This window comes from Eucyclogobius newberryi, unplaced genomic scaffold, assembly GCF_026437365.1.
Source record: "Eucyclogobius newberryi isolate DKJ021-1_F unplaced genomic scaffold, fEucNew1.0.hap1 SCAF_4, whole genome shotgun sequence".
Lineage (NCBI taxonomy): Eukaryota > Metazoa > Chordata > Actinopteri > Gobiiformes > Gobiidae > Eucyclogobius > Eucyclogobius newberryi.
In genome coordinates, this window is record NW_027316056.1 from 9,807,832 (window position 1) to 9,827,654 (window position 19,823).

A 19,823-nucleotide genomic window follows, 5' to 3' on the forward strand; every position below is an offset into this window, starting at 1 on the left:
ACTGAGACCAGGGGAAACTGAGACCAGAGGAAACTGAGACCAGAGGAAACTGAGACCAGGGGAAACTGAGACCAGGGGAAACTGAGACCAGAGGAAACTGAGACCTGAGGAAACTGAGACCAGAGGAAACTGAGACCAGCGGAAACAGAGACCAGAGGAAACTGAGACCTGAGGAAACTGAGACATGGGGAAACTGAGACCAGGGGAAACTGAGACCAGAGGAAACTGAGACCAGAGGAAACTGAGACCAGAGGAAACTGAGAAATGGGGAAACTGAGACCAGGGGAAACTGAGACCAGAGGAAACTGAGACCAGAGGAAACAGAGACCAGAGAAAACTGAGACCAGAGGAAACTGAGACCAGAGGAAACTGAGACCAGAGGAAACTGAGACCAGAGGAAACTGAGACCAGAGGAAACTGAGACCAGGGGAAACTGAGACCAGAGGAAACTGAGACCAGGGGAAACAGAGACCAGAGGAAACTGAGACCAGAGGAAACTGAGACCAGAGGAAACTGAGACATGGGGAAACTGAGACCAGAGGAAACTGAGACCAGAGGAAACTGAGACCAGGGGAAACTGAGACCAGAGGAAACTGAGACCAGAGGAAACTGAGACCAGAGGAACCTGAGACCAGAGGAAACTGAGACCAGGGGAAACTGAGACCAGAGGAAACTGAGACCAGAGGAAACTGAGACCAGAGGAAACTGAGACCAGAGGAAACTGAGACCAGAGGAAACTGAGACCAGGGGAAACAGAGACCAGAGGAAACTGAGACCAGAGGAAACTGAGACCAGAGGAAACTGAGACCAGAGGAAACAGAGACCAGAGGAAACTGAGACCAGAGGAAACTGAGACCAGGGGAAACTGAGACCAGAGGAAACTGAGATCAGGGGAAACTGAGACCAGAGGAAACTGAGACCTGAAGAAACTGAGACATGGGGAAACTGAGACCAGAGGAAACTGAGACCAGGGGAAACTGAGACCAGAGGAAACTGAGACCAGAGGAAACTGAGACATGGGGAAACTGAGACCAGAGGAAACTGAGACCAGGGGAAACTGAGACCAGGGGAAACAGAGACCAGAGGAAACTGAGACATGGGGAAACTGAGACCAGAGGAAACTGAGACCAGGGGAAACTGAGACCAGAGGAAACTGAGACCAGAGGAAACTGAGAACAGAGGAAACAGAGACCAGAGGAAACTGAGACCAGAGGAAACTGAGTCCAGAGGAAACTGAGACCAGAGGAAACTGAGACCAGGGGAAACTGAGACCAGAGGAAACTGAGACCAGGGGAAACAGAGACCAGAGGAAACTGAGACCAGAGGAAACTGAGACCAGAGGAAACTGAGACATGGGGAAACTGAGACCAGAGGAAACTGAGACCAGAGGAAACTGAGACCAGAGGAAACTGAGACCAGGGGAAACTGAGACCAGGGGAAACAGAGACCAGAGGAAACTGAGACCAGAGGAAACTGAGAACAGAGGAAACAGAGACCAGAGGAAACTGAGACCAGAGGAAACTGAGTCCAGAGGAAACTGAGACCAGAGGAAACTGAGACCAGGGGAAACTGAGACCAGAGGAAACTGAGACCAGGGGAAACAGAGACCAGAGGAAACTGAGACCAGAGGAAACTGAGACCAGAGGAAACTGAGACATGGGGAAACTGAGACCAGAGGAAACTGAGACCAGAGGAAACTGAGACCAGCGGAAACTGAGACCAGAGGAAACAGAGACCAGAGGAAACTGAGACCAGGGGAAACTGAGACCAGGGGAAACTGAGACCAAAGGAAACTGAGACCAGAGGAAACTGAGACCAGAGGAAACTGAGACATGGGGAAACTGAGACCAGAGGAAACTGAGACCAGAGGAAACTGAGACCAGGGGAAACTGAGACCAGAGGAAACTGAGACCAGAGGAAACTGAGACCAGAGGAACCTGAGACCAGAGGAAACTGAGACCAGGGGAAACTGAGACCAGAGGAAACTGAGACCAGAGGAAACTGAGACCAGAGGAAACTGAGACCAGAGGAAACTGAGACCAGAGGAAACTGAGACCAGGGGAAACAGAGACCAGAGGAAACTGAGACCAGAGGAAACTGAGACCAGAGGAAACTGAGACCAGAGGAAACAGAGACCAGAGGAAACTGAGACCAGAGGAAACTGAGACCAGGGGAAACTGAGACCAGAGGAAACTGAGATCAGGGGAAACTGAGACCAGAGGAAACTGAGACCTGAAGAAACTGAGACATGGGGAAACTGAGACCAGAGGAAACTGAGACCAGGGGAAACTGAGACCAGAGGAAACTGAGACCAGAGGAAACTGAGACATGGGGAAACTGAGACCAGAGGAAACTGAGACCAGGGGAAACTGAGACCAGGGGAAACAGAGACCAGAGGAAACTGAGACATGGGGAAACTGAGACCAGAGGAAACTGAGACCAGGGGAAACTGAGACCAGAGGAAACTGAGACCAGAGGAAACTGAGAACAGAGGAAACAGAGACCAGAGGAAACTGAGACCAGAGGAAACTGAGTCCAGAGGAAACTGAGACCAGAGGAAACTGAGACCAGGGGAAACTGAGACCAGAGGAAACTGAGACCAGGGGAAACAGAGACCAGAGGAAACTGAGACCAGAGGAAACTGAGACCAGAGGAAACTGAGACATGGGGAAACTGAGACCAGAGGAAACTGAGACCAGAGGAAACTGAGACCAGAGGAAACTGAGACCAGGGGAAACTGAGACCAGGGGAAACAGAGACCAGAGGAAACTGAGACCAGAGGAAACTGAGAACAGAGGAAACAGAGACCAGAGGAAACTGAGACCAGAGGAAACTGAGTCCAGAGGAAACTGAGACCAGAGGAAACTGAGACCAGGGGAAACTGAGACCAGAGGAAACTGAGACCAGGGGAAACAGAGACCAGAGGAAACTGAGACCAGAGGAAACTGAGACCAGAGGAAACTGAGACATGGGGAAACTGAGACCAGAGGAAACTGAGACCAGAGGAAACTGAGACCAGCGGAAACTGAGACCAGAGGAAACAGAGACCAGAGGAAACTGAGACCAGGGGAAACTGAGACCAGGGGAAACTGAGACCAGAGGAAACTGAGACCAGAGGAAACTGAGACCAGGGGAAACTGAGACCAGGGGAAACTGAGACCAGGGGAAACTGAGACCAGAGGAAACTAAGACCAGAGGAAACTGAGACCAGAGGAAACAGAGACCAGAGGAAACTGAGACCAGGGGAAACTGAGACCAGGGGAAACTGAGACCAGGGGAAACTGAGACCAGAGGAAACTGAGACCAGAGAAAACTGAGACCAGAGGAAACAGAGACCAGAGGAAACTGAGACCAGAGGAAACAGAGACCAGAGGAAACAGAGACCAGGGGAAACTGAGACCAGAGGAAACTGAGACCAGAGGAAACAGAGACCAGAGGAAACAGAGACCAGGGGAAACTGAGACCAGAGGAAACTGAGACCAGGGGAAACTGAGACCAGGGGAAACTGAGACCAGGGGAAACTGAGACCAGGGGAAACTGAGACCAGAGGAAACTGAGACCAGGGGAAACTGAGACCAGGGGAAACTGAGACCAGAGGAAACTGAGACCAGAGGAAACTAAGGCCAGGGGAAACTGAGACCAGAGGAAACTGAGTCCAGAGGAAACAGAGACATGGGAAACTGAGACCAGAGGAAACTGAGACCAGAGGAAACAGAGACCAGAGGAAACTGAGACCAGAGGAAACTGAGACCAGAGGAAACTGAGACCAGAGGAAACAGAGACCAGAGGAAACTGAGACCAGAGGAAACAGAGACCAGAGGAAACTGAGACCAGAGGAAACTGAGACCAGGGGAAACTGAGACCAGGGGAAACTGAGACCAGTAGAAAATGTATGCAATGGTATATGTATCCTTTAAAATGGAGCCTCCACCCATACTCTTCATTGTTTTATCCAAGTAATTATATTATTGATAATTTTACTGAGATACTCTCCATGTTGTATGCACAGACTTTGATCAAATCAAGAACTTGATGCTGTCCTTGAAACCTTTGGTCTTACTCAGTGCGTAAGAACCCACAGCAGAGGGCACAATCTGGATCTTCTAAATACAAAGGGGGTTCATATTTCAAATGTCTAAGTGGTCGATGCTGCTCTGTCTGATCATTCCGTCTGTTTTTCCCAAACCACCAGCTGGTCCTGCAATTGTTCGGAGGAGACATGTCAATGACAGCAAAGGAGCCCTTTTTATGGATATGATCAATTTGGAAAATGTCTCATGTTCTAATGTAAATTATTTGTTGAACTCTGTTTCTTGTGTTTCTTGAGTTTGAATGTTCTGGACAACATTGCTCCAAGTTAAAATGGTTCAAAATAAGCAGAAGGCGCCCTGGAGAATTCTTCGGTCAGGGAAAAAGTGAGTACCATCAGGCCAAGCAGATAGAGCGCAAGGATAAAGGCAAGACAAGGCAAGTTTATTTGTAGAGCACTATTCATACACAAGGCAATTCAAAGTGCTTCACACAACAGGAAAAATATCCTTAAAATCAAAAAGACATGACAGAAATCACAAGCAGTTTAGGAAATAAAAGATAAGAGTGCAAAGAAAATCATTTCAGTCATATGCACAGCTAAACAAAACTGTTTTTAGCTTAGATTTGAACATTGTTTAGTCCTGACTCTGGGCACCAGCAAGAGGCCGGTCCCTGAGGTCCTCGGAGTCCGATATGGTTCATATGGCACTGTCGGTGTAATCCCTCATTTGTCCAGGAGTGTTCCATAGTAGAACAAAATTCAGTTGTAGTCATCTGGACTGATGGTGACTTCCTGCAGTCTGGTCCTCACCGCTGCTACTGCCTGAGGTCGGTATGCAGGTGAACAGGGACACGACATCATATGAAACCATGAGGTCATCTGGGTCCAATTGGAGATGCTTCACTTTGTCCACAATATGATGTGTGTTTTCTGCATGATGTAGCGAGTTCCCCACCAATGGTGCCAAGATGGTTGTTAAATGCTTGGCCACATAGTATGTGATGGAGTCCGTGTTACACACAATGGGTCTGATTGGAACCTCCCTTTTGTGGATTTTTGGGAGGCCATAAATGCATGGAATAGCTTCCTCAGGATATAGTCTGTAGTACAGAGGCCTGTCTATCACCTCTTTCTCAAGCTTTTGTTAACAGTCTATCACTTTCTTCTTGTAGCCACTGGTCGGATCTCTTTTCAAACGTTTTCAAATGTGGTCGTGTCCTCGAGGAGGCTGTGGACTTTGGCTTCATAATCAGCTGTGTTGAGGATCACAGTGCAGCATTCCTTGTCCGCTGGAAGGATGTTAATGCTGTGATCTTTTTGTAGTGCTGAAAGTGCTTTCCTCTCTTCAGATGTGAAATTTGAAGGAGGCGATTTGGCACTCTTCAGAGTAGCTGTGACTCGTAACCTCAGGTCTGCAGGATTCATTTCTGTCATCTTGTTGTTCCTAATGGCTGTTTCTGTGGCTGTGATGTAGTCTTCTGTAGGGATGTGTTTAGAAGTAATCGAAAAATTGAGACCTTTCGAGAGCACGTCCTTTTCTGCCTGAGACAGTCCACATCTGATAGGTTCTTGATACAATTGTTTTTGCTGGTCTCCAATCCGTCTGTCTCTTTCCTACTGCCCTGCTGGTCCTTTTTGTTCAACAGAATGTTAAACGTCTTGATTTGGCGTTCGTTGCTCTACATGGCACTAACATGTCTGCCATGTACTTTGGTGCTAGGCCATGAAGAGACTTGTACACAAGCAGAGCTGCTTTAAAGTCTCTTCTCTGAGCTACAGGGGGCAGTGCAGAGACCAGAGAACAGGACTAATGTGATGGTACTTTCTGGTTCTAGTCAGGACTAATGTGATGGTACTTCCTGGTTCTGGTCAGGACCCGAGCAGCAGCGTTCTGGATGTACTGCAGCTGTTTTACAGCTCGTTTGGATAAGTCTTTCCAAATCTGGTTTAGACACTATACTTTGATTTTGGCAATGTTTTTTAGATGGTAAAAAGCTGCTGATGTTATTGATTTGACGTGGCTGTTAGAATTCAAGTCCATTGAAGTCCATTATTACCTCTGATTTGTAGGTTTTAGAGCGAGACACTGGAGGTGACTGCAAACACTTTCTCTTTGTTTCTGTGGACCAAAGACGATGATATCAGTCTTTGGACCACAGATTTTTTTGTTTAGCTGTGCATTGACTGAAAGGATTTTATTTGCACTCTTTTGTTGTTTATATTGTAATTTTTTCGTGTTGTGTGAAGCACTTTGAATTGTCTTATGTACGAATTGTGCTCTACAAATAAACTTGCCTTGACTTGCCTAATCTCTTTATCTGGCAAAAACAAAAAGGCAATAAAAAACACTGGATGTCAATTTGTCGGCTCATTGTTTATAATGTTTTGCCTGAACATTGTTCATAATGTTTTGTCTGATCATAGTAGAGCATTCATAATGTTTTGTCTGATCATAGTAGAGCATTCATAATGTTTTGTGTGATCATACAGTGTGATCATACAGCATTCATACCTCCATACTAGTGCGGTTACACTGGTGAGTGTCGGCGAACCAGCTGTTTCCTGCGGCGCACTGGTCCACATCGATGTCCTGAATGTTCACGTCCACTCGAATCACACCTCTGTCACATAAAAAAAGTTACACATTCATGTAATAGTTCATGTAATACTGATGTAACTGAAATCAAAGTCACACGACTCATCACAGGCAATCGAGTATGTTGGAGCTGAATTAACGTCCTTGATTTGCCGATTGGTGATAATGCATTTTAATGTCTCTTTCCTTCACTGTCTGAATCCTTCATGTCATCCAGGAAATGTATTTCCAAATGACTCTTTTTGATATTTGACAACTTCTCATTACAAAGCAAACATGCAGACAATCCTTCCGCATTGGCAATGAAAGCAATTCATTCTTCCTTGAATCCTCAGTTATCATCAGCTATCTTTCATTACGGTTTGTTTACAAAAGCTGCCCTGCCCACGTGCGCTGCACTGCACCCCTTGTGTCGCAAGCTATGACGCAAATCTTCTTTGACAGAAATTTTGTAATTTAATATTTATTACAAACATTTTTACAGCATTTGAAAACGTTAAGAATGTTTGCTTCATGTTTGTCCTTCTACAGAAACCATATTAAAACAACAAATATATCCTCCCCATTTAGTTTCATTTAAAGGTGCCATAACATGCTTTTTTCACGTTTCGTAGTCTATCCTAAGTGTATAGTTGATAATAATAAGGGTTGTGCAACACCCTTAACATAATAGTTAAGAAATATCACCCAGACCTTGGACCCCCTCACCAACCAGGAAATGCAAACGGCTTGGTTTGATATTCGCCCCCACCCTTGTGAAGAGCGATCTGATGTGATGAGGGGGGGTGAGGGGGGATGGTGACGCGTGCCTGGGGTTATGACGCGGTCTTGCCCCACCGCCCGTCAGTTTGGAGATCCGCGGAAAGGAGATAGTCTGTACTATAGCTAAAAACTGCGGGAATCAATCAAAATGAAGCACAAATAGCAATGTAAGAAGGTTAAAAGCTCTGAAAAGTCGATTTTGCATGTTATGGGACCTTTAAATATATTTTTGAAAAAGCTCCGGGCCACTAGGAGGCGCTAAAGAGCCGCGTGGGTTGTCGACCACTGGACTAGATCCACAGATTGAGAATCTTGGATGAGAGTCGAAATGTCTTATTTTTCTAAAACAGTGTCCTACAAACAGTGACTACAACTGAATATTTTTCTTCAATACGTTTACTTAGGTCATTACTTCTTCATAGTTAGGTTAACCACTTCAGAAAATCCATCAAAAATATGTATGACATTTATTTTTACTGCAACAATAATCTAGTTGGTGTAATATTGCTCAGAGACCTGCCTCCTCTGTCGAATTTGCATTGACCATCATGGGATGGTTAATGTTTTTAAGAACAAACCTGATTATGATTAATCAGGTTTGAAAAGAAAAGTGAAGCAACAGGTCGACTGCTGACTGAAAAAAAATGGTCTGAGCAGTGAACTTACAGGAAACATTAAGCTAAAATAAATGATGGCATTTCAGTTTTTCACTCACCATTTTCTAAAAGAATCAATCAAACTTCTCTTTTATTTGCAGCAGGAAATGTGACTGAGCACAAATGAGAGCGGAGCCACAGCTACAGAATAAAGGCCTTGAACGCTGTAAGGCCTTGAAACGTATGACTCTGTGCTTCCCGGTGGTTGAGTAGTTAAGCCACAGCACACATATGCCAAGCATACGCAGAGTCGGCCTCAGTGTCGTGAGTTTGATTCCCGACTCTGACAATTTACAACATGTTCCCCATTTCACACAGTACTTTCCTGTCGATAAAGCTTATGGGCAACAAAATCTTAAAAAAAGAAAAGAAAAAGAAAAGTCAAACAACAAACCGCAGTGTTAACAAAGCCAATACTCGACTAAAAGTGTTGCTGGTAAAAACCTTTCTAAACTGCTATAAAGTTTCTCCACGGTCCAAACTGCACTCACTCACAGTAGTTCATGCAAATTAATTATGTTGAGAAAGAAGAAGCAGTAAAATATCTAACTGTGTTTTTTCTCAAATGCATTGCCATTACAATCCGAGTTGCGATTTGGATTTAGTTTGGGTTTGAGTTTAAATGTTCAACACATTCAGGGCCATAAACTAACTTAAGAGAAACTAAATGTATTTCAATAACATCACGGTCTTTCGTGTGACAGAAATGGCCAGTTTTTTCAATAAACCCTGGTCCTAAACTATGGTAATACAAGAATCTCATATTTGTGGAGTTTGAAACTATGGTTAGCATTTCTTTATACATTATAAGAACGGATAATTACTTGTTCACAATGAGAAATATGTTACGTAAATAATTACAGTCATTGCAACTTGCTAATTTCAATTTTGATTTGATCTTGCAGCTACAGAGAAGTACTAGTAAAAAGATTATTATTAAATTAAAAACTCATGCAAACTCAGTCAAGTCCAAATTTTAGTACATTTCAAATACTGTTGACTTAATATTATAATAAAAATGTTATGTTAGTTGAATTTACACTAGATCTTAAGAGATTAACATAATGTGTTAATGTTAATAACATGATATGTGTTTACAAAGTGACAGGAAGCTGATAGGGATTTGTTTCTTCTGTGTTTTTAAATGTTTCCTGAGACATGCAGAGGTTAGAACTTAGACATTTAATAGAATCAAGAATCTATTATTTAAACTCGAGCTCTGCCTGGACTTTATTCAAGAGCTGCATGTGATGGTAAAAACACATTTGGAGCAGAGTTTTGATTTGGACTTCTTCTTAAATGGCACTGAGTAAATATTTGTCTTGTTTAAGTTTAAGTTTTAATTACAACAATAAGATTATTATTTTAAGCACAATGTTGGCCTTTATTAGTAATTTTGCTCTCTCAACATAAAACTAAAAATCACCTGCGCCTAAAGATGTGTTATTCTTTCATCTAATCCACTTGCATTCATTTACATGCAACATTGTAACTTCAAAAAGCAGTTTTCTCAAAATGCATATTTCTCTCATAAAGTTCAGCCCTTAATACACCAAACTTTACAATCTAGGACTGAACTAGATTTTGACTGATTGAATAGAAGCCTTTATAAACCTTTTAACTCCATAAAATGTGTCAAAATTAGAATTATTACACACATTTTCTGTAAGATCTACTGAAATTTACTTAAATACTAAATAATCCCCCCAAAATATTATGTTATGTATAATTATTAAAATCTTGGCCCCGTCCATTTTTTTCAATATGTCCTAAATTTGTGCAACTTTGTTCAAATTTATACTGAAATGCCTCATTATCAAAACATATTAAACTTTCTGGCAGTGGAAAGTCACTTGTGTGATTCTGTGGAAAGAGAAATTTAAAAACATACTTTGTAACATTCTCCATGCAGATACGTCAAGCAAACAAGCAAGAGGCTCCTCCTGGCCAAGAATGAGTCAGCTTTGTGGAGATGCGAGCCCACTCACAGTAAGAACAGGGTTTTTCTACATTTGTAAGTGTCATACTTTTAAAACACCGGTAATTTTCAGGACAGATTCCTCACTGTGGACCATGGAGACAAGCAGGGGGACAGTAAGTGGTATATAACATGTTAAAATCCTTACCTGAACTCTGGCGTCAGGTCTGGTTTGAGTCCGTAGTACGACGCGGACAAAGTTAGCATCCAGCCAGGCACAAACCTCCCGTCCTCGCAGTCCAAGAAGGGAGCGCTGGCCCACCTCACCCCGCTCCGATTCGTCACGTAACTGTCACTTTGCCGCCATTTTGGAGTCTCAAGTGTGCTCAAATCGTTCAACAACACTCTCTTGGACAGCGCCGCTACTGGCCGATTATCCACTGGAAATTTAAAACTCCTAAACCACGAATCGTCTGGCGCTGGAGCGGGAAGGTGCAACGTATCCCAATACTTTGACAAATCTTGCAGGATGATTGTCTGGATCTTCGCCATGGGATGACGAGTTGCGCGTAGCACCAGCTGTGGCGTTTGCGCTGCCGGATCTGCGTCGTACGTTAGATACGCCTTTTGAATGAGTGAGTCTGCGTCTACAAGTGCGCGGACCAGAGCGTGATACCACTCCATGTCTTCTTCCACCGTGCTTTCGCGCAAATCGCTAGCTTGGTAGATCATGTTGAGGAAGTTAGCCGTGTTAGCCAAAGCGTCCATTGCCGGTCTTAGCGGTACGTCAAAGCTGTAGGGTAAAGGCCCGTCTTGTCCGGTTGCGCTGTACGCTCTGTTGCAATGCGACATTTCCAACGTCGTCGAATCTCCCGTGTACAAGTAGTTCTCGGCTGGCGACCAGTCATCTTTTTCTGTTGTGGTTGCTATTGACGGAGTTGTAGCTAAAACTGTAGCTGGTACAAAAGTTACGTTGGTGGTAGAGTTGGTAGACTCTAGCGTGCTATTGTATGCTTGCAAATTTGATATTTTCGACGGGGTTTGAGCTTTGTAAATGAAAGGAAAAAGACCCAAAATGAAGATGAAAATCCAAGCAGCCATGTTGAAAATATTGGCGAGTTCTGTGTTTGTCAAAGGTCTTGTAGTTGCTAAGTTGCTTTCATTGGTGAAGTAAAGACATCCAGTGTATTCGGAGCAAGTTTGTCATGATCCAAAAGCCAGATGTGTCAAAAGCTCAGCCATCTTCAAGTGAATGGCCGTAACTTCTGCCGCGTTTTTGTAGATTTGACAAAAGTGCCTCGGAGCAGTTTCTTGACGGTACAGTTCGGTTGTGTTGGTTTGCGATACTCTTCATGTTCGCAGATGAATCATGAGTCGCTTCAGACGCTGACACCAGGGCTCCATCTGCGCAGACTGGGAAAAAGAGAGAAACTTGTGAGAATGGCAGGGGGAAAAAAGTGAACAGGCAGTGGAAGTGTTGGTAACGTGTTCTGGTGGAATAAAAATACCACATTCTTATCTCTCATTTTTGGAATCAAGAAATTGTCACTTCTTGTTGGGAGATACATTTCTGGAGTAATAGATTTAGTAGTAATAGTAGAGATAGGCTTGCAAAAGAAGTGGTGGCAGAAGTGGGAGTTAAATACATGGAAGATTTGATAACATTGGCTTTGGAGATCTTCAAAATATGTGTATATAATTAAAACTATTACAATGAGCTGAAAATGAGACAGAAATGTATAATTTCCCAAACAAGAGAAAAGTGATATTTCTGTTCTTGTGGTTAATTTCATGGTCTATTCATGTTTCGTTCATGGTTCATGGTTGAACCTCAGCTAAAGCATTTAGACACATCTTTAGCACATTTGTGATGCTTTGTGTCCAATCGAGGTAGTGCAAAACAGTATTGAGATCTTTATTTTTGTCAATATTACCCACCCCAACATAGAATTTCTTGTAATAGCGTAGAAACAGTACTTGAAGTAGAAGTACAACCCAAAAACATTCCACGAGCCCTTCAATATAATTGTTGTAGTACACGCCTAAGTCAAAGCCCGCCAATAATCAAGGCTTCTACAATGATCATCTTATCTCACAAATCCTGTTGGTCATTTGGTAGAAAAAGGGCTGCCGTGATTATTCAACTCATTGTGACTAGTCGAGTTAACAAATTATTGTAGTTGTATTTTCATAATCATTATCTGGACTAAACAGACTCTAAAACTCACACAGAAAGACATTTTACAGGAGAAAGTGTTCCATTATCACCAGGGCTACAATGATTAAGCAGAATAATCACAAATAACATGACAAATAATCATTGACCTTTTATAACAAAGGCAGTATTCAATCAAAATGTCAAAAAAGAATGAGAATTTTCACAATCAACACTTTATTTGTAAATCTTCTCTATGTGGAAATCTTCAATTACAATAGATCAACCTTTATTTGGTAAAAAAAATTGAAATAAAAAGATAAATACTCGTTGAACTAGTCTTACAATGCTTACATCACTGACTACTGAAACTTATGTCATTTGAACCTGGTGCTAATTATTAAAGGAACATATGAATATGATATCCATCCATCCATCCATTTTCTACCGCTTGTTCCCTTTCGTGGTCGCGGGTGACTGGAGCCTATCCCAGTGACTTCGGGCCTTAGGCGGGGTACATCCTGGACAGTGGCCAACTTGTCACAGGGGGCCAATTTAGAGTCACCAATTTTACCTAACACATGCATGTCTTTGGACGGTGGGAGGAGCCGGAGAACCCGGAGAGAACCCACGGTAACACGGGGAGAACATGCAGACTCCACCCAGAGAGATCATGTGATGTTGGTCTGGTCCGGGAATCGAACCCATGATCTCCTTCTTGGGAGGCAAGAGCGCTAACCGCCTTTGCCACCGTGCACCCCCTATGAATATGATATGTCACATTCAATTCAAGCAAAGCCTCTGCTTTACTTTATGTCTTTATGTCTACTTGCTCTAATGCACTAAGTCCAATATGATAACCTTAAAATTACAGTAATAACCCTGAAATTACTGTAATAACCCTAAAAGGACATTTTGGTTTTAATCCACATGAACAAAAAGAGTAATTTTGTAATTGTGACTATTATAATTTATTATGATACAACCCACTAAAACCATTATAGACTGGGTGGTCATTATCATCCTTGAATGGTCTCTACTTCTAAAATCGGGTCCAGATGAACGCCTTTCAGACCTTTTCTACCTTTGCTGTTGAATGTGTTTTTCCTCTTCTCATGTCAAACCTCTTATAGCCAATAGGAAAGAAGGTTGGAACAAATCTGATCATGTATCGATATCATTGTTCTTTTGAAAGGAAACAAAACTAGAATATTGAGTATTTTTGGTATAGTTCTTTAGATACTATAATCTCAACTTGATCTTCCAAACATGGGTTAAAGGTGATATTTCTTCACTTTAGTTTCTGTTTGGTGTGATACTTGAGCCCCAACCATCCTGCCTCACTGACCACACCCTTCACTCTGAGCACTGCCGACTGAAGAGAGCTCTGTAACACACTTCCACTAGATGATGTTGATGGTATTGATCCATCGATGGCGATCAAACAGGTCCATTACTGAGCTTCTGCAGCACCAACACCCAATGTTCTGATGTAACGTTTACATTTTTATATTTTCATAAAAATGTAGGTTATTATTAAAATGTTTAATTTGTATTATTTATTTCAAAAATAGTCACAATTAACTTCTCTTTATAGGAGTTGTTTTTAAGAATGGAATGTGTATTTATTGCGTAAAATTCTGGTGATGCACACTCCAGATGAACCGTTCTTCATCTGCCTCGATGAACTCTCCACCTGAATGGTTCCAGCTCCAAATTGAAGCGCGTCCTACTGCCTTTTCGTGGGAGTCGCCCTTTGAGACAACTGCAGTTTTAGTACTGTTGCACAGTGAATATAACCTTGTGTCCTTGTGACCTGTGTTGTTGTAACGTAATCTTATAATGAGCTGTGGATGGTACGTGTGTAACTTATTCATTTATTGCCATTTCTTATTGGAAGAAATGGGTTGTAAATGGGCTTATGATTCTGAACCTGTAATATTCATTGTACAGGAATTTCACCAGGAAACATAAAATCAAATTGAAACAATTTCATTCAATAATGTTCTGACTAATAGTGACTACGTGTGGAAAATTGCATAGCCCAAAACAAAATTCCTTTCGGGGACAATAAAGTTTATCTGACAAAAAACAGAAAACTAAAATGAAATAACTTTTTCCCCTCTGGGTCTCAGGAGGGTCAGTAATGTATTATTTTTTAAATGTTTAAAAATGTTGTCCAGTGATAACTGTTTTTATTTTAGCCACAGTTTGAGTTGGGTGTTAAAGCTGAGTGAAGTGGGGCACTCCCTTATTTCAAGAGGAAAACATTTAAAGCCACAGTAGGTAACTTTCTGGAAATGGAAAGTCACCTGCATGATATTATAGAAATAGAAAGTTAAAACCATGATTCCATTTTCCATGACACTAGATCAGTTTTATGCCACACTTTATAATATTACAGCCAAAGGAACAACATTTCCATGGGAACAAGCCGGAAAAGGCTTTGTGGAGATGCAATTATACATTCTTGGTGCAATAAAAGCATAAAATACAGTTCTGATGCACCACAAATCGGATTATAAAAAGACAGCCCGTATTCAGTTTTGTAAAAATCGCCCACTTTACTTGTGTTAGGTTTCAAATGTACAATTATTTTACACTATTATTTCTTTACTTTATTTTTTCACGTTTCATTTAATTTAGTTGATTTGCTTACTAAACTAAAAGGCCAATCTGCATTAATCTTTAGCTATAAATGTCTACTACCACCAAAGGATTCATATTGTATTCATCATGAAGTAACAGGAAGAATTTAAGAATTATTTCATAATTCTATTGATCATTTTCTCTCTTACATAACCCAGTTTGCACACAACTGTTGCAGCAGCACTCAGCAAAACCACTAAGGCACTGCAGTCTGTTTAACAAATTGTGTCTATAAAAATAGTAGTTTTCTGGACTATATAGACTCTAAAACACATACAAAAATACCTTTAAACAAACACAGTGGCATTATTAAATCAAAATATCTTAATTACTTATCATAATTCATTTTATTTGTTAATATTCTCTATCTGGAAGCCTTCAGTCTAATAGAAACAATCATTTAACAAATCAAATACTAAACCTACTCGTTAGTTCCAGCCCTAATCTTAAGGTGTTTTCTGCATTTTCAAATACAAATCTGATCCCCCACAATTACTTACCGCTTCATCCACGTTTCCTGTGCAAAAAATGGACGTAAAAAGTGCCATGAAAACGTCCCCAAACATGTTTAAACGTTCTCTACAGCGTCTTCATTCGCTGGTGTGGTGAATTCAAAACGGGAAAAGCCCTGAAGTTGTGGCATCCGGTTGGGAGGGGTCGGTCCTCCTGATCGGAGCCACTCGTGATAATGCTTTTCCCCGCGCTGTCCTCTTTGGGCTGACGATGACAGAAGAGATGAGAGAGAGAGAGGAGACATCTGTTACGCTCTGCTCCTGGCGCTGTTTGAGAGGATGAAGTGCAGATGAGGACTAAGCTGCGCTGCATTTGAGCAATACCAATCCGCCTGATGGTTAAGTGAATGGATTAACCCTTTAGAGCGGACGAGGGGGATGGAGGGGCCACGCGTGAGCTTTTGTGGCAGGGAAGAAGAAGAAAAAAAGCTTGGAAGTTGGTCCAGGTTGTGTTGTTGCCTGGAAAAGACTGGGTTTGGTTGTCAAACTTTTTTTCAAGAGAGCAAATTCATATATTAAAGGACAAATATTATACGATAAGATAAGATGTTCCTTTATTGTCCATACATGGGGAAATTTCATTGTTGCAACGCAGGTAGATACAGAGGAAAAGGACAGATAACTTATAGGAAGTTGAAAAAAACACTCTTAATAGAAGAACTCTTATAGACAAAAACTCATTTCTTAATAAGGAATGGAGGGGAAAAATAAAGATAAAATAAAATGAAAACAGCTAGCATAAGACAAGATAATACTAATAATAATGGTAAAATAAACACATTTCCATCACATGAATGTGACATTATTGCATGTGAGTATGACAGTAATTGCACATGAATATGACAGTATTGCACATGGTTAAGTCAGTATACACGTGTTCAGGGCTAGCAGTGTTAAGTGTTATGCATTATTTAACCAAGTAAACCAACACTAAGGTTCTGTCAAGTGGATGTATATGTCCAATTTAGTCATGGTACAGACAGTAAAATGTGAATGAAACAATCTGAAAAGGCTGCGTAGCGCCATAATCGATCACTAATTAGACTCGCATCTGTTGTATTTAACGTCATTACTTAATAAACTTACTTTATCTACATACTTTATTTTATGTTCATATCATGTCTATTTTCAACTCTACTTATCTATTTTTAATACCCGGTAGTTATTTTTTGTCCATTGTTTTTGTATTCATTGTTCAGTGTTTGATGTTTGTGTTGCATGAACCACCAGGACAAGTTCCTATGTCCGTTAATCCTGTTCATTTACAAATGACAATAAACTATATTCTGATTCTGATTAACACGTTGCAACTTTAGGGCGTTGTATTCAAATTAATGTCAGGGACGTCTAAACTCCCACAGAGCTAAAATCTCCTCTGTTTGGTGGCTGTGTGTCTCTGCTTCTTCCTCTGCCCTGCGCACTAACAAATAACTGACAAAAAGTGTGGCAGCTCTGTTCCTCCTGCTCTGATGCACACTGTGCAGGCAACGCAGAGCAAAGATTGAAGCTCATGGAGCAGGAGCTCTGAAAGTTCACTTAAAAGAGGTAGTTTCATGGCAGTTTGCACTGTCAGCAAATAGACCAGAGAGACAGAGAAACAGAGCAGCATAATGATGGATGAGCAGTCCCCCTAACATTTTTATATCTTATTGTGATGTTATTAACCTTTTAAGACAACACATTTGTGACAACTTGCCTCATGACAGGGTACACAATATGTGGGTTTGCCCCTGTTGTTATTAAAGCGGCTGTAGCCCTTTTTTCCCCACATAATAAAGAAAAATCTGTCTTGCCCACGTACATGCAGCATGCGGCTCTTGAAAACACCACTGTGTTTTGTCTACATCTAATTATGGAATGTTTTATTGTGCACTGTTGGCATGCTAATCTTTGTCATGTCAAAGCTCTCTAGTCTCTGAAAGTTGTGAAAATCTCTTTGCGTATAAACGCAATGATTAGGAATATATATATATATAAATCTGTCTTTTTCTTGTAACATTTTGTGCGGTTGTATGTTGTAGTTATTGTACGGTAAAACTGTTGTAACTTTTCCTCTTCTGATTAAAGTGGAGTTGTTTGTCTGGCCTGTAGCTCAGTTTACCCTAATTTAAAAATATAATATTTTTTTTTTTAAAGTTGATTTCTGTTGTTGAATTGAGCCACTATGTTTGTTGTTTGTGGATCTTATAGAGATAAAATAGATTTGTAGTCCGGCCCCTGGACCATGGCCCTCTGAAAAATTTGGGCCCCTGGAAAAAATGATTGAGACCCCTGATCTAGAAGCTTTTATAACATAAACACACCAGTTGTATAAGATAAGATAAGATAAGATATTCCTTTATTGTCCCACATGGGGAAATTTCATTGTTGCAACGCAGGCAGATACAGAGGTAGATACAGAAGAAAAAAACAGATCACTTATAGGAAGTTTGAAAAAACACTTTCAGTAGAAGATCTCCTATAAACAAAACCTCCCATTTCCCAACAAGGGATGGAGGGGAAAAATAATAAACATAAAAATAAATAAATAAATACCATTGCATGTGATCACAACATGTATCCTAACATTAGGGGAAGTTGGAACAATATATGGCAGAATAAAGTGGATATTTAGCTTCTTGTTTGATAACAACATCAAGCAATGGCACCCCCTTGTGCCAGTCTCTGTTTCCTGTGGATATTACAGAGATATGAACCATAAATCAGGACAAAGCCAGTTGAATTAAGTTTATTTTTGTAACGCCCAAAATCACAACATCAGTTGCCTCAAAGGGCGACAGTGAAAAACAGATTAAACAATGTTCATTAAAAAATTGCAAACGTCCCAACATCCCCTGTTCTTAGACCCTTCGTCTGATGAGTCACACAATTATCCCAGTCAAGGCATTTTGAAAAGAAAACGTACAATTTGAAGAATTCTCTCCAAAATATCCCAATAAATATTTTGTGGGATTTGTGCATTGTTAGCTACCAAGTGAGGTCCTAGTAATTTTGCTTTTTGAAATAGAAAAGTGCTGGTTTGGTCCTTATTGACTCTTTTGGTCAAACAGTTTTACATATCGATTGTCATACTTAGTTTTAGTTTGAGCTTATTCCTTTTAGTTTACTCCAGTCTTACATTTAGACTAGTCCTGCTTTGGTCTCTGCACTGGCTAATCTAGGTTTGGTTGAGTTCCGGTTTAATCCTTTTTTAATAATATATTTAGTTCTTCCTGGTTTAGTTAGTCTGCTGGTCTATTGCAGTCAAAATGAGTGGAGTTTCTGTGGCCATGGAAACCGCATCCGAGCATCTGTCACCATGGCAACGGACAGGGCATCACTCTGCACCGGGACACATCACTGCACCAGAAGTAAACAGGGCAAAACTGTACTTACTTTTTCTCTTTCCCTGAATCTGAATCCTCCTGACCAGCTGCAGGAACAACCGCTGGACAGTCAGAAGTGGACGGCTCCTCCTCGTTTGCGCTGATATTCATGACAATTACTTTAACCTTTTAATCTTTACAATGAAATAACACAAGTGACGTGTGTGAGTGAAACGTTAAATAACGAGCTTCACTTAACCTGTACAGTGGGAACTTGAAACAGGAAGCATCTCCGTGATATAAACACATGCACAGATCACATTTTGATATAAATGTTCCAGACTCATCATCTGCAGCTCAGCCTCTGTGAGAGAAAGAGCAGATATTCCACTAAATCCTGCACTTTAGTCCATCGTCAGCCACAGCAACCGCCACTGTTTTCTTGTACAAATGATGCAAAATAGCTAAGTGGCTTGAGTTTTGTTTCTGTAAAATGTGAAAAATATTTGCACAAAGTTACTTTGAACACACATATAATAAAATAAAACAGTTTGATTTTTCTATATAACGTAAAATCCTCCAGTTACGGCAGTCTGGACCAAGACTAGCTCAAAGATCTGGAGATGAGTCCCCGGGCACTGCTCGCAGCGATCACTGCTCCTGAGGAGATGCCACGGTGGCTTTGAAAAATGGGTCAAATGCAGAGAAACCCTTTCCCAGCAGGGACAACCTTAACCTTAAGTGTTGAGGTAGAAGTGGACAGTCCTGAATAAAAACCCAAGCTGTAAGAGTGAACTGTCAGGTTTGTAAAGAAGGATAGGACAAGTTTCAGTCATAACTCCGCCCTTTGTCAGGACCAATCAGAGCTTAGGAGATAATTAAAGCTGCTGCTCAAACCATTTTCAGCAGATTGAAGAGGACTTTTGGGTCTTCCAAGGTCTGACTTGTAAATTCTCACTGGAACAACCTTCCAACTCGGAATTATTCGGAAACTCAAAGTTAGAGAATGGAACATGGCTGCGCCCTGCATTTGGTGAAATATAAACACCAGCATAAGACACAAGGATGCAGTATAAAGTCTAATTGCTCTGGGTCTATCCGTGGAGCAGGAGAGCGAGAGCAGCCTTTCTGTGAAGGAGCTCTTCTGCCTCAGGACCAACTCGTACAGAGGGTGGCAGCTGTTGTCCATGACAGAGAGAAGTTATTCCAACGCTCTCCCCTCCATCACAGACACCAC

At 41.4% G+C, this 19,823-nt stretch overlaps 1 protein-coding gene across 2 annotated transcripts in view; it reads right to left on the reverse strand.

Annotated features, from left to right (window-relative positions):
* Nucleotides 1–15,352, reverse strand: part of gpr179 (G protein-coupled receptor 179) — a 46,963-nt gene extending 31,611 nt beyond the window's left edge. For both annotated transcript variants that reach the window (XM_072463270.1, XM_072463269.1), the window contains exons 1-3: nucleotides 15,270–15,352; nucleotides 10,174–11,378; nucleotides 6,546–6,654 (exon numbers count right to left, since the gene is read on the reverse strand). In XM_072463270.1, coding sequence (XP_072319371.1) covers nucleotides 6,546–6,654; nucleotides 10,174–11,066 — 1,002 coding nt within the window. In that variant the 5' untranslated portion in view covers nucleotides 11,067–11,378; nucleotides 15,270–15,352. The remainder of the gene's footprint in view (nucleotides 1–6,545; nucleotides 6,655–10,173; nucleotides 11,379–15,269) is intronic.
* Between the last annotated feature and the right edge of the window lie 4,471 nt (nucleotides 15,353–19,823).